We start from the raw sequence: 15,263 nt of genomic DNA, 5'->3' as shown, positions 1-15,263 counted from the left end.
ATACTAAGTTGATTTTATCAAGTGAAATATTATCGTACGTCTACATTTTATATATCACGTGGTGTCAGCGCTATAATTGGGACTATTTTCTAAGATTATGACAACTAAATGTCGGTCTAAACATATCTGAGAAATGATATGATCACTTGTTCTTCGTGCTAAACAACAAAATTGTAGTAACAATTATACGAGAAGATTTCTGATTAACACACCGTCTCCCCAACTAACTTTAAAAGACATATAAGAGTGGGGGTCAATACTCTAGAAATCAATTATCATCCTTTGGGAAACTACAAACATTTAATAGAGTGGATGAACTCAGTTAATCTCCAACCTTCCCACCAAACTAAGCAGCTTTAAAAGCTAGTAGAATGTAACTGTAAAAACAAACCCTAGAAAATGAGTAACTGCACAAGAAGATTACACACTCTTTTCATGAACCCATATCATTATTATTCCCTTTTACTCTTTACCCAAAATATCAATTATCTTTCTCTTCTTCTTCTTTCAAATTTGGGGTTAGGGTTTTAAAATTTTCTTCACCATGTCAAAAGATGGAGTACTTAGATCTTCATTGATTTGTTTGGGTGTTGTTATATTATTGATTGGATTTTACACATACTCTTTGAAGAAAATGTTTGTGACTTATCTTTATGGTGTGTTTGGTATAGCTGGTGTTCTTTTACCTGATTGGGAATTCTTTGATCGTGATTTCTCTCAGTGGACTTCTCCTATGCCTGCTGATGATATTAACAACTCAAATTCTTCTCAACCTAGAAGGTAAAATACTAACCCTAATTTGCTCTTGTTTCTTTAGTTCATGAAGGATGTACCCTTTTGATAGAACATAGATGATACTTCGGCCGGAAATAACCCCGACCGGAGTATCATTATGTGACAAATCGCCCCTATTCAATACTATTTATATGAAGATTTGCTAATGTTAATACCCGAAAACAATTAATCCTTGTATTCGATAATAAACGATAAGAGGCATACTAATATTTTCAGTATTCTTCTTCGTTGTGACTTCAGGTGGAAGATTTACCCAGTTAGATTGGTTATGTACACCATGATCTATAGCTTTGGTCTGTACAAATGGTGGATCTTCATTTCCACCTAAAAGCTGAGGAAACCCACCTATTATATCACTTTTGAAAAGTTCCTGTTTGTAAGATTTTTACATTCTGCATTTTGTTTTCTTTAGCTCTTCAGTTTGTAAGTGATGAGATATTTATAGTAAAATCAAATTTATTGATACTTGGAAAGAAAGAGAGCGGTTTTCTAGTTTCTCGAAGAAAAAAATGACCATAAAAAAAGTGCCTCATATGTGATCGACTCTTGCTAGTATTTCAGAATGAGTCGTGACAGCCCGAAAGCATGCCATGACTGTACCGCTCCAAGCTAATAAATCCCATGACTTTTTGGGTGGGCTCGTGGATCTTCGCCATGAACAAGATGCTGTACTTGTTCGGCTTGGTCCTGGTATCGAAAGTAGGGAATTTATAGTTGATAAGGCTGGCCGGCTGGGGCCTTAGAATGACCAGGTCGAATGATAGTCCGGAAAAGTTGGCCAATTTCTAACCTTTCACACTTCAAAGAATCTGGATTTAAAGATGAAGGTTTACAACTACGAAATTCCTGCAAATCCTCATATGCTATTACATCTTTAATGGAACTACAGGAAATCTACAATTCGTTATTACAGTACAAAATACAGAGATACAAACAGAAGCTCTTGTTAAATACTGATGCCAACCAATCTATCTATTGAAGAAAAACAGATTTGGGTTCTCCTGATAGAAACCCCTATGTTAGTTGTCCAGACAAGTAAAAGACATGGAAGATGAGCGGAAGTGTTTTACCATTACTCTGTCAGTGAAGTTGGTAGCACGATACCGAAATCACTAGGCGAGGTGTGTGAGAGAGGCTTAGACTGCAACTTCAGTAGTTCTTCCCTGCTATACTTCAGCCTCTCATCTGTTATATAAACAGACTCAATGAGAAATAGAAACAACTAGAAAGAAATATAAGACAAAAGTAATGCTTCCTCCGGAATAAATAGAGGATCTTACCTATAAACCTTTCCTTTCTAGATATAGATGGGGACCCTTTGTCTTTCTTTGATTTCGACTTTGAAGAGCTGCGAGTTCCTTGTTGTGGAGAAGAGTGACGACAACCATTTTCAGACATCGAACAGATTTGAGCGCATTCATGTCTCACTTTGATTTGAGGGTGATTCTCATGAAATAGTGAGAGCGCATCAGAGGTCAAAAGCCAACAGCCTCTTAAATCCAAATTTTCCAGCATTGGAGGTGGGTTGAACAAATAGAGACCCGAGTCAGTCAATACGGCCTCACGAATACTAAGAAACCTTAGCTTCAGTAAAGATGAGAAGGCATGCAAAGACACATCTGTAATGAAATCACTCTTTAAATACAAACTTTTCAATCCTTTCAATCTAGCGAGCGGCTTAAGCGCTTCGTCTTTGACATGAGTTTCCTCCAAATCTAACTTCTCTAGATAATTAAGACCTTGCAGAATTGTAAATGAAGAAGCTTGATGATCTTGCCCGTTCCTCCTTTCGTAGGTAAAACCTGATATCACAGAAGGAAACAAGAGATCAGTAGAAAATAAAAATGGGTACCAATGATTTTGTCCTAGGAGTTGGAATCATGTTACTGATAATAGTCTAAGTAGGATATAATCATAGAGTCAATCATTTCCATATAGAATTCGCACCTTTAATTTGTGTGTCACTTAACTCAATAACCTTCAAAGCAGGCATCAAACTGATATATGAGAGGGCAACATCATCAATCGAGGTACGCGATAATGACAAATGTTCGAGATTGGGTACCTTCCCAGCTAAAGCCCCTACCCCGTCAGAGGTGACCCTTGTATTGCTGAGATTTAGGTTTCTCAAATTTGTACCTAAATGTGCCATCAATTCGAACTCGTCTTCTATTCTGCTAAAGCTGAGATTTAAATCTGTCAGCTTGTCCATGTTGGCCAAGAAACGGAAGTCATTAAGTGAGGAGTTGGATACATCCAGTAAAGAAAGTTGACTTGCGTCAATGTGAGAGAAAACTTCATTCACATCTAAGATTGTAGCACCATGTACAATAAGCTGCGTTAGAGGGACTTTTACTTTACTTTCTCCTCCAAATATAGCATGGATTGTGCAATTACTCATGTTTAAGCATCTTAGAAAAGGCAACCATGGCAACTTCGTGACATCGGTCCAAGCAAGATTCAGATAACTCAAATGGCGGAACTTTTTCAGGACGGTAGCTCCTTTATCAGATATTTTACTTCCCCATAGGTCCAGGTATTCCAACTTAGTTAGCACCTGCGATAACAAAAACCTAGATCAACACTAAACATGTACAAAAATCGAAGTCAAGTAAAGTCACTCGATTTTTCAGAGGGATGTAGTTCAAAATTATCACCATTCCTACAAGTTCCCTCAGGCTTCATATAAGACTAGTATAAACTATAAATGGGAATCATCAGAAACCATTTACCACTAAAGAAATGGCGGGTTTCGTGAAAGAGTAAAATGAACTGAACTAAACCAATTGAAAGAGACAGCATACCTGGAGTGAACACAGTGCCTGGTCAGTGACAGGAAGACCACCTAAATCCAGTTTCGACAGATTCCTAAGTGAAGAAAGCCATGAAATTCCTTTACTGGTCACGGAAGTTTCCGAAATACTTAATTTCTCCAAGTTGCTTATAGATATAATGTTTTGAATACCAACATCAGTAACCTTCACACATCTAGAAAGATCCAGCTCTTTTAAAGAGTCCATGCCTAGAATCATAAAGCACGAGAAATCAAGTATTTGAAATGCTAACCCGAACACCAAGAAGTAATTAGTTCTACATATTGTCTGAGATGTGTGTGTGAATATGAAGTTTTCGTGAGTTGGCCTCGGCACATGCTTAAGCACAAGGTTGAGGTTTATATTATGTTGCATAAAATTACTATTATAGTATAATTATGTTAACAGATAAATCATTCTTCTCACAAATGGCACCCATAATAGGTTCAAAGATCAGTTATTTTTTGTGTCATGTATTTGAGTTAGTCGAACACTATTTAGTCCAACTAACAGATATCAACTAAACAGACTCTACGATTCAAGATTCAGACACAAGATGTCTAGAAACAAAAAAGTTGGTACCTGTTATTGCCCAAAGGGCAGTATTATTGATAGCTCTGCAATCGGCAATATTTAACTTACGAAGGCGACGAAATCCACCCAGGTATGCCATCCATTCTTCATCCACAGAGTTCTCACTCCCTAAATCAATTTCCTCTACACAATGCTGGAAAACCCTAAGAAACAAATTCAAATATATGAATATCAACACTCATAATAGAGGGGATGTCTAAACACTAGAGAAACAGACCACAAGAATATTTCTAGCACATCCCCGAGTCTCTTAAACTCGACTTCTCCCGTGTCCTAGATACATCCCTAGATTTCCATGATCATCTTTTCAGTGTTCGAAATCGTTAGGGTATTGTTGGTTGAGGCTGTGTAATCATGATATAATTTCACTTTCGATAATTCAAATGCATGAATTCCAGTCATTTACCAATCTCATGTCTTATTTCAAGTTCAAAACCCTAACATTTGATCTAAAAATTAAAATCTCTACTAACTTGAAGACTCGAAACCTCAAATAATTCTACCCCAAACCAATTGAAATCGAGTTTTTCATGAATTGCAGTTAAATCAAGTACACAAAATTGCAGAAAACAGAATGGCAAGCTAGCTAACAAATGAATATCACACTAGAAACAATTTCTTTCTTATGCTTATTTTGATACATAAAGACCAAGCAAACAATTCTCAATAGATGTCAAACCCCTAGAAAACAATTCTTATTGAGTTCTATTAAAAAAAATCGAATCTTTACTGTAGATAAACCTATCATTTGAGATCAATTAACTAGAAAACAACTTAAACTACAAAAAAGACCTGATCAAATTCAAGACAATAAGAATGGATAAATCAAAACATACTCGAGTAACGAGGGAGAAACGAGTCGGCGACGAAGTAAACGTTGAAGAAGGGAGTCCGCCAATTCCGGTGGAATCTTCTCGAGAGTTCTTCGTTGCCTCCGCCATGTCTCTACTGATGTAGCACTTTCACTTGCAGCTTCAATACACAGATGAACCAAATTCATTTCTTCAATTCCAAATCCTTCCTCTCGTCTTCCGGTCTTCTTCGCAATTTGTCAACTTCTTCTTGTTCTGGTTATCAATCTGTGACTTTAGTATGAAGATGATGGTGATGGTGATGATGAAGATTAGGTTATTTTTTAGGGTTTGAGTAGCACGAAACAGAGAGATCTCGTTAGTCAAATAAGATTTCTTCCATTACAAGGAAGCACTGCGTATTATTTTAAGAAATTTATGTTTACTGCGACATCGGAGAAGAACGACGCAGCTCATTACCAAATGGAAAGGATGATGGATTAATTCTATTTTGGCCCCCCATACAGTGACTAACTCACTTTTTGACCCTCACAATGTTTTTCATACTAACTTGTATTACAAAATTTGAACAGCAAAATTCGTTTTCTGGGACTTGTTTTTCCAACTTATTTAGGGTCGGTTTGATACATGTGAAAAGGTTTTTCTTACTGAAGCAAACTACTTATGTAGTTATGTGTACTTTTTTTTTTTTTTTTTTTTGTTGAACTCGTAGTTATGTGTACTTGAGAATTTGTCTGTCCTTTTTTTTCATCAAGGACTTGCTCAAAAACTCGTAAAAATGACATTCTTTTTGGTTGCTGCAAGATCATTAAGACCATGTTGTCTTCTTTGTTCTTTTAACAAAAAAAGGGTTGTGTTCTTTGTAACATGGCTGAAAGTATGTGTCTCCACGCTCATCTAATTCGAGATATGATCTCTATTTGTCGGGAAAACTTCAAGGGTCCTGTCACTATGCTTGGACTACTGATCCTTATGAGATCGATAATATCGATGAGATTGATATTCAATTATTTCTTCTTAGAATACAAATTCGAGGTAATGGTTGTTCTTCTGCTTGCAGTTTACAAACGCACACAAACAATGTTTATAGTTCTTGTGTTCATCTTTACACTTTCTATTTAATTATGGTTCCATATGTTCGTAAATCACGTGCCGTTATGGAGTTTCTGGTTTGTTCAACTCATGAACCGCCACTTGATTTTCGTAACCTTGTTAATCCTATAAAGAAGGTTGAACGATCGGTCTTATTCCGAAGGAAACTCAAGTTCTACAACTCAGAGGTGTGTTGTTTTCCCCTTTTGAGATCAATTGATTAAAAAAAATGCCTCCCTGACCGGATGAAAATATAGCTTCTTCACACCCAACTCTTAGTTCAATCAATCCAGATTAGTGTAGTCTAATCTGGAGTTTAATTTGTGATGTTTAACTCTGAGACACGAGATAATGAGGGTAGATCTTATAGCTAGTTGTTGGAACATTTTGCTATGGCCTGTGAAATCCTATAGCACATTAGGTTGGAACGAATTATGATTTTTGAGGTTGAACATATTAATTAAAGAATCAACCCCTACAAAAAACGGATACGGATTTTTGTTTGACGTATACCGAAAGCAGCCTTTGCTATGCCGTTGTTTGTGAGTAGGGAGGTAAGCGCTCTTTGGAACTTTTGTTAGGAGGGAGGTAAGAGCTCTTTGAGACTTTCAGAAATCACATTGAAGAATTTGTGTTCATAATCCGGTCTGCATATGTTAAGTTGTGGTTTTCAGTGTGATAGATTATACTTCACATACTTATATTCAATAGGTGAAACATTTGTGCTCATCCCACCGGGTTATACTACCCTCCTGTCCCATTAAAGCGAGTCAAACTTGGAGGTTTTTGGAACATTTGAATTTTGAACCATTAGATGTATCTCCTTTTTTAATGTGTCTAATCCAAAGGACAGGAACCACCCATCCATCCTTGGGCTCAAGTGCTCAACTGATTATGGGGCCTACCTGGTACCACTTTAGTACTCTATGGGCCCTAAAAGGTAGGACTTAGGCGTAGCCGCGTAGGACGTAGCAATCAATAAAACAGTCAATCATCAAAAAAACGCTGCGACGACAACATTGGGTCTGGTTTCGTTTTTTTGCTCCTCACAATCATAAAAACAGTTCCAACTTCCAAGTTACGACTCCCTCGCTCTCTTCCTCTCTCTCTCTCTCTCTCTCTCTCTCTAATCTTCCGTTTTTATCTTTCGTGATCCTCCCTTCTTTAGTGCGCTCCAAATTACTCAAATAGCAAAACAGATAAAGAGATTAAGATATATACATATGTATAAACCCTAGAATCTCTCGTATTTTTTTTAAACTTCATTTGTTATACTTCTGATATCAATCTAGGGTTTTGTTTTCTTGGAGGTTTTAATGTCTTATTATAAATGGATAATTCCTCAAATGACTCTTCCATTTCATTCAATTTCATAGCGATTATCACAGTTTTTTGTTGTTTTTTCGCTTTCTTGGCTTCTCAATTCTTGTTTCCGGTGAAATCGAGGAGATCGAACGGTGTCGGAGTTTCATTGAAGAACAAAAACTGTTCTTGTATATGTTCTTGCGCTGGTGGTAAGAAAGTAGAAGAAGAAGAAGTTTCTTATACTAACGGTGGTATTGAAGAGAATCACGAAGTTATGCCGGTTAGGGTTTCGGAACGACAGACAGGGGCTTCGATGATGGAGCAATTGGTGCCGGAAATAACAACACATGCTTTGAGTTACTTGGATTATCCGAGTTTATGTCGTCTTTCTATGACGAATTCTTCTATGCGTAGGGCTGCTAATGATGATAGTGCGTGGAAAGTACTCTATCAGAAGGTATATCCTCAATCCTCAAACCCTAACTTCAACTTCTATGTTGAATAATTCCCCATGTTTTGCTTCTCTTTATTCTCTAATGATTGAATTTTGTTGCTTTTGGGTGCATTTTTCATGGGTATTTTGCCAATTAGATATGGTAGTCTCTAAGTGAATAGCTAGTTTCAAACAAGGAATTAAATTTCGAAATATTTAGGTCGAAATGACCAAAATACTTCCATTTTCATTCCTTTAACTTTCAGTTCAAGACCGGTAGGTAGATGGTTCGTGAAGTTAGGGAACTTTGAGTGCTGACACTACATATCGATGGTTGTACAAATTCCTTTTGGGGTTTTATTTGTTTGATACTGGAATGTTTATATAACTTACCAGGCCGGACCTTGTAGAGTGAGTAGATGATCTTATATGTGTACGTGTAACTTCAAATAGTTTGAAAGGGCGTATCATCTAAGATCGCTTATATCTTCACATTGATTGAACTTAGGACATAAATTTCATGTATGGACAGATTACCATTAATATATCTTACAGGAAAAGCATCTTAGAAGCCAGTAGGTGGGAAGAATCTAGTGGAATTGTGGAAATGGAAGTTAAAAAAATGTGAAGATCAAAGAATTTCTGGCATAAGGGTTTGGTCTTCTTCAATGTTTTAAAATACGTTTTTACGTCTCAAGGCGGGTTGCTCTCACGAAGCATGCGTAAAAGGCGTAACTACAGTTTTATAAGGAAAATGACATAAACGTAGTATTTGTACTTTACTACCATAATAAAGTCTTGCGTGTTTGATAAACATAAAATACCGATGTTTTTATGTTGTCCAACAACTAAAGCATAGTTCAATTGCGTACTCCTTGAAGGGGTGGCTGCCTCCCCTTGAGGTGTACACCTCGATTTTTTGTTAAAGCATATTTTTGTGATAGTGAGATCATGGGATAATGTTCCATTCTGTAAATGAAGACCTAAAAAGATCCTCCGTTTTCAAGTGTTTAATTTTAGACAACCCTCTTGACCTTAGATTTAGTTTATAATTTGAATTTTTGTCTTTGTAGTGTTAATGATTGCAAATTAATGATGATGAACCTGACCAATCCTGTTCTTAGTTATGTGTTGCTATAGATATAGAAGTTACCCATTTTGAACAAACCCATATGGATATGTTTTCACTTACAATTTTGCTATGAAATGTTTCTCTAGGACTTCACAGTGGAACAGGACAGTGTGGTTCCCGTAAATGGATGGAAGGCATACTACGCAGCCACAAGAGCTGTGGTAAATGCTAATACAAATTTCTACAACATGATTAGAGAACAGTCGCTTCCAGCAATGAGTCGTCTTTGGCTTAATGCAGATTATGTAAAGTGTATTCACGACTCTGGGGAGCTCTTTTCCGGGTATGATTTTCTTAAGTTGTGTATTAGTTTTATGAAATGTTTTTCTTTTTGAATCTTTGGTATAAGATAACTTGTTAACTTCTGCACCTTCGACCGATATTCTGTGAAAACTCAATTTCGTTTCACATAGTTATCTTAAGCTTACAGAAAAGAGAACGTTGGTAGAATATATTTTCAGACCAACTTGTATATTACTACTGGATATTCGTAATTATTTAAAATTGAAGTTTTTTTACGTGATTAGCCATGTAGGTAAGTCTAACCATATAATTCTGTTTGTAGTTGGCCTACGTGAATTTGGAAAACAGATGCGTGCATGTTTGTACTAATTTAAAATTCACTAGTATTCACATTTTTTTAGTAGAAGAGGGATTGGTACCAATTGTTCACATGATTATTAACATCGTAGTCTAACCATATAATTCTATTTGTAGTTGGCCTAAAGGACCCAAACGCAAATTTAAGTCGGTACTATTTGCACTGCGTGAGTAATATAAAAGGATGTTGTGGAAGGATCAAACTTGAGATCCCACGTTGAACTCCTTGAAACTGAAACTAGACCCAGTGATTTTCTTTTTCAGTACTAGTTAATTAGACGCTCTTTTTTCGACTATAAGCACATAGAAAGTAAGTTGTCACCTTCTGTTTTTTCTTCCATAATTCTGGCAGGTATGAGGCAGTTATGGGAAGCTGGCAACTTGCGTTTAACTGGGGACAGCCGGCTGCCTTCGAGGTTCGAGATGTGAGGGCTCGGGTGCTGACAGAAATGGCTTGGGTTACTTTGAAGGCATATATCGACATGATGGAGTTCAATGTGACGAATGTGTTCGAGTTCCATAAAGGACAATGGTATATGGTTTCACATCACACCTCAGTCGTACTCATCGATGCAGAGGCTGCCAATCATCAAAACATGTTTGAGTGAACTTAGTAAAATAGAAAATCGGGGATTTGGAAGAAATATAGGCATTCATTATCATTTAGGGAGTGAGTTTGCTCTCGAGTTTATCTTGTTTTCTCTGTTAAGAAACATAATCCAGTGTATTTTTCTTCAACCTGCTTCTGGATTTTGTTCTTCTAACTCTTCATGTTGTTAACTTGGATATGAATATATTGATAAATTTTGTTCTAGTATCTCTTCTCCTTGTCTTTTTTCCGGTAAATAAATCTAGAGTTGAGTGTGGGCTCTATATGTTTATTTTACAGAAGATTTTGGAGATTGCTCCAAGGGTATCAATCTGTAATAGTAAATAACGCACAGATGCTAGAAATGAAATCATCCAATGGCCCTTACATTGCAAGAGGTCACTAGCAGAAGAAGATAGCCACGCCCACGGCCAGAGAATAGGGGGAACAGGGGAAAAAATGAATCCGCTTCTGGATCCCGGTCCGGAGAAGTGACCGACCAGGGCCCAATGAAAAATGAATCCACTTCTAGATTCTGGTCCAGAGAAGTGGCTGACTAGGGTTTATGAGTCCTGGAAGCCCACAACCTGTGTAGAGTAGATCATTCAACAGGCGGCACAGATCAAAGACAGATTATTCGTGTTGGTTTAGACGCATGGAATTAGCTTTAGCTATCAATTTATTCAGAGATTCAATTATGAATTTAATTGTAGACAAACTTACTTTCTTCTTCAACTGAAATAACTCTGATGAAGAAGCTGTTAAATCACCAAGAAGGCCAGTCAGACTCCATTTATATTCAATCCTTTAATTAGAGTATTGTAGGACTTTACCCTTGTTTAGAGGGAGTCCTTCCAGAAATTCTCGACAGCCCTAGGTTAAACCCAAGGCTGAGGAGGGGATTTGGAAATAGTTTTCAACCAGCAATTGACGCGCCTCGGTTATTACCTCACTAGCTGCGTCATTGCCCCAAGCGCAAAGATACTTTAAACACTCAATTATCATGCATATTATTAACACTCTATGAATCCACTCTCTCACTCACTTAACTATGTGGGACAAAAAAAAACAATCAAAGAAACCACAATCCTCTTTTAGTCTTTTGAGAGTTTGACTTCATTAGGGTTGCTTATGCAAGCCAATTGTGAATTTTCATCTTCATCCTCCCTGTTTCTCTATAGGCATTTGCTTTCTTCTTCTAGTTATTGGTAAACGCAAATACGGGCCAAAGTAAAAATCTCTAGAGAGGACTAGATGAGTTTGGTTTTAGAAACTAGTTTCAAGAACGGCTTGACCTCGGTGAATAGTAAACGTCCGAAAAAATAAAAACAGCTCATGTCTTGGTTAACATCTTTTTTCAATATATATATATATATATATATATATATATATATATATATATATATATATATATGGGAGAGAGTCAAAACTTCTAAAGGTGGTATAACTTCAATATTAAGATGCAAATGGTGATCGTATTTCTAGACAGACAAACACAAAAACAAGAGCCTGACCCAAAAAAGAAAGAAATTTGCTGCTCATGTCGCCACAGAGGGAATCAACATGGCACATTGATGAGACACCCCTTCAAAGCAAAAAAAAATGTTTTCCGTGAATGAAAAGAACAAAATCAAGTTCGATCAGACAAAAATTTTGGTCTTCCTTTGCTAGTTCACTAGGTAGAGTTGATTACTGGTAGCGCACGTCTCATCTTGGAGTCATGCTTCTACTTCTTGGTTGAGCTTGTTGCTGCCAATGACAAACAAAAACCGATAACAAATCATCCTTCAACTTTTACCAATGTTATGAATGAATTAGAATCAAGTACGATCCCAAAAATCATCTAATTAATGAGTATCATCAACATACACAACAAAATATCAGACACTGGATCATCTCTATACGGGAACCATAATACAGAATAACCATGGGTTTAAAGAAACCCCACATTTCGTTGCGATCTTTACTTTCTGTATCCTCCTAAGGTTTCTGCAGTTTCTGAATTTTTAGGTGATAGTGAACATGTATGTACTTAAGTGACAAATGATGAATTTTCGGCTAGGAATTTAACAAATTCTTTTCTTTTAGCCTCAAATTGGAATTTTACTACATTGTTCTATAATATTTTTTCTCTTTGCATATCCTGCAGTCCTTTCTTTTTCCCACTTGGTTAACTTCAATATGTTGTCCTCTAACTATCTGGGGACATATGAGATGTCCTAAAGGGAACTGCAAACCTCACATCGACAAACGTATGTTAGTTAGCCTCATGATGTAATTTGTCCTAGGTAGCATCTTAATTATAACTCTAGTATCCAAATGGACAGCCACAACATTAATTATCGACAAGTATGAAGTTTTTAGAAGAAGTAGGTTTGAAAGGTTTTTTCTTCATTGTTGTTGAGGAAGTTACAAGTTAATCATGAATACACGTCTCGTTGGCATAACTTTAAAGGAAACAATAGCATCGATCTTTGCCCTCTACCTAGGATTCAAGTTTTAACCTCTTTCAAATCCATTACAAAGGGGGATATCGATGTGCAGTTTTAATTTTTGAAAAAAATGTTGTTGAGATTTAATCCCACATCAAGAACAATCCATATTGGTTACATAGTTTGTAGTACTTGTGAGTTGTGAGTATTGTCACTTATTGATATGTATTTCTCAAGTTTTTTAATACCAAATTTTGCATTTGCCACATCTTTGTGTATTTAAGCAACAATAAACCATTATAATAGTTGTATTATTGATATGTCCATTACAATTGTGAATATCTCACATCTCTCTCATAACAATTTTCAATTTTGAAACATAATTGCACGATCAAAGAGGGTGGACCTCACCTAGTAGAAAAGACGATACTAATTAAAATCTCATCTGTTTACTCTAATCTTTTTCAAGATGGAAACTTCGTTTTTTGTAGATTTTGAATTACAAGATCTGAAGAAGCAAAGTTGCACGATCAAAGAGGGCGACTCTCACCTAGTAAAAAGCCGCTATTAATTGTAATTTTCACATTAATTAGTACTAAATCACCTTGCATAGTTTAACCCAATACTCAACAACTATATTTTATTAGCTTAAATTAACAACATTATGTACAGACAAGCTCACCAATACTCAACATCAAGAAGATACACCAAAACCTAAAAAAATAGTAAACAAAGAAGAACACCACCAAGTGACAAATTAATCTTGGCTATCTAGATCTAGAAAAGATTATAAAAAATGAAACCCTAAAAATCTCAAAGATGAATTTTGAAAATAGACCTCCATGACTCAACAATGCTCATTGTTACTTAAAAATCAGTTGGAGGTACCTTAAATACAGTTGAAAGATTAGGTTTCCAACTTCTCCTTGGGGTACATACATTACTAGATGAACTTGCAACTTCCCTCATTTTTTCAATCAATTCTCCTATATTTACTTCCTCTGATAATATTTCTTCTAATTGTTTTGTATCAATCACCATTTTCACTCTCCACACTCCATTCCCTAACGACGGCAAAACTTCGAGAGCTGGCTCTGCCTCCGTGTTCTTCTCGACACCCGTGGTAGATTTCGTCTCTGGTTCGACTATGTTCGACTTTCTTTTAACAACTTCCTCATTCTCTATTTTTTGAATGATAGTTTCATTTTTTTCTTCTAGTGGAAGAAGATAATATAATTGACTACTAAATAGTTGTTCACTGTGGAACAATGGCAACGATAAATTCCCTTCGCGATATACACCATAACCTGGGTAGCCGTCGGTGACATTTTGGACTTGAATGGGGCTTCGAAACTCGACGATGCCACCGGAATCCATCAATATACGGATTGGATCAATATAGCTCCCGGAAATTCCTTTAACAGAGCAATTTCCCATAATAACAAATTGTAGGACTAGTGAAGACTGAAGAGGGAGAGTGAAATGAGTCAAATGACTAGTTATATAGATCGGGATGACTTGGGGAAAGAATCTTTCATCTAGAAACCCCAAGTACTTTGAATAATAAAATATAAGCGGGAAGAGTTGTTATTGAACCTTACCCAATGCATATCCATATGGTTTTTCTTCAGATTCTTCTGCTACTATGCTGATACCTGTTTGGCCAGAACCGATACTATGTTTTACGTGAAAGTTTCAGATTTTTACAACATTGAAGTACGATATTTTTCATGAAAATATAAGCAGAATCAAATTTTGTAAAATTACAATTAGTTACCAACTAGGTTTACAATCTATTTCAACAAAAGAAAACTAGATTTACTATCAAAATAAAAAACTTCTATCCTTATTCTCACTTGTGCTTCACAATTAGACAGCGAATGACTAGCAATGATAACCCAACAAACAGTGTGTTCCTGAGTACATCTTATAGTAGATTACAAAAAAAAATTCTAGCTAGAAAGATAGAAATGGACTCAGGGTGATAGGAACTCGGTCTGCCCTCAATTGTTGGAACCTCCCCAAGATTTGCTGCTAAGAGAGTTGATCTACCTGCACCGACCTCTCCACAAACAACAACCTTCTCACCAGGTTTAACCTCTAAGGTTATGTTTCTTAGAATGGGCTTTGATGGATTCTCTTCCCATGAAACATAAGCTGACTTCATACAAATGTCGCCGTGAATCGGTTCCTAATGTAAAAACCATGCAATCAGACTCACGAAAAACGCAGAGAATCTTGTATTCTTTTGTTGTTGTATCGATTCCAAATCCGAAACATCTTATATAAGATTTTTGTGGAGCGGAGATGGCAAGTATTTGACGTCTGCTAGGGTTATATACCTCGATGATTCCATGCTCTTCAATAAAGAAACAAAACAAACCATTACAATAACCAATTGTGTTCCTTTTGTAAGTACTAGTGATATTTTGACATAATTTTTGGATAGTGTGTTTCTTATGGGTAGTGTGACATAATTCATGACTGTGTTTATCTAAGTAGAAGAAGCTAGTTTCGACAGTGGGAGAGAAATCGGGTTCGCTAGGACCACATATCCTTACTAGGGGCGTGGATGAGGGGGTGCGGGAGGTGCGGTCGCACCGGGCCTCCCTCACCCAAGGGGCCCCATATTCTGAAAAGTTTATACATCGCAGTATGTTTAAGGA

General features: G+C 36.6%; 3 protein-coding genes and 1 non-coding gene across 4 annotated transcripts; 1 reads left to right on the top strand and 3 right to left on the bottom strand.

The window, feature by feature from the left end:
• Positions 1 to 1,586: 1,586 nt before the first annotated feature.
• On the bottom strand, positions 1,587 to 6,418 carry LOC147534242 (Leucine-rich repeat (LRR) family protein). The gene is made up of 7 exons (XM_086647727.1): positions 5,737 to 6,418; positions 5,039 to 5,692; positions 4,191 to 4,345; positions 3,600 to 3,817; positions 2,743 to 3,352; positions 2,076 to 2,597; positions 1,587 to 1,980 (listed from the first exon to the last, which is right to left on the bottom strand). The coding sequence occupies exons 2-7, from the start codon at positions 5,200 to 5,202 to the stop codon at positions 1,868 to 1,870; spliced, it is 1,782 nt and encodes a 593-aa protein (XP_086503853.1). The 5' UTR covers positions 5,203 to 5,692; positions 5,737 to 6,418; the 3' UTR covers positions 1,587 to 1,867.
• A 658-nt stretch (positions 6,419 to 7,076) lies between these two features.
• Positions 7,077 to 10,393, top strand: LOC147534241 (F-box protein SKIP8-like). Its single transcript, XM_086650271.1, has 3 exons — positions 7,077 to 7,868; positions 9,063 to 9,259; positions 9,929 to 10,393. Exons 1-3 carry the CDS (start codon positions 7,437 to 7,439, stop codon positions 10,182 to 10,184), a joined length of 885 nt encoding a protein of 294 aa, XP_086506397.1. The 5' UTR covers positions 7,077 to 7,436; the 3' UTR covers positions 10,185 to 10,393.
• Positions 10,394 to 10,990: 597 nt separating this feature from the next.
• Positions 10,991 to 11,148, bottom strand: LOC147534240 (U4 spliceosomal RNA). Its single transcript, XR_015228479.1, has one exon. It is a non-coding gene; the product is annotated as a U4 spliceosomal RNA (small nuclear RNA).
• A 2,316-nt stretch (positions 11,149 to 13,464) lies between these two features.
• Positions 13,465 to 14,034, bottom strand: LOC147534239 (uncharacterized). Its single transcript, XM_086650110.1, has one exon. The coding sequence runs from the start codon at positions 14,032 to 14,034 to the stop codon at positions 13,465 to 13,467; it is 570 nt and encodes a 189-aa protein (XP_086506236.1).
• Between the last annotated feature and the right edge of the window lie 1,229 nt (positions 14,035 to 15,263).

This window comes from Eschscholzia californica, unplaced genomic scaffold (genome assembly GCF_041429995.1).
Source record: "Eschscholzia californica isolate CP2 unplaced genomic scaffold, dmEscCali1.0.p SCAF_6, whole genome shotgun sequence".
Taxonomy (NCBI): Eukaryota; Viridiplantae; Streptophyta; class Magnoliopsida; order Ranunculales; family Papaveraceae; genus Eschscholzia; species Eschscholzia californica.
The sequence above is the reverse complement of the archived record's forward strand: the minus strand, read 5'-3'. Positions and strand labels throughout refer to the sequence as shown.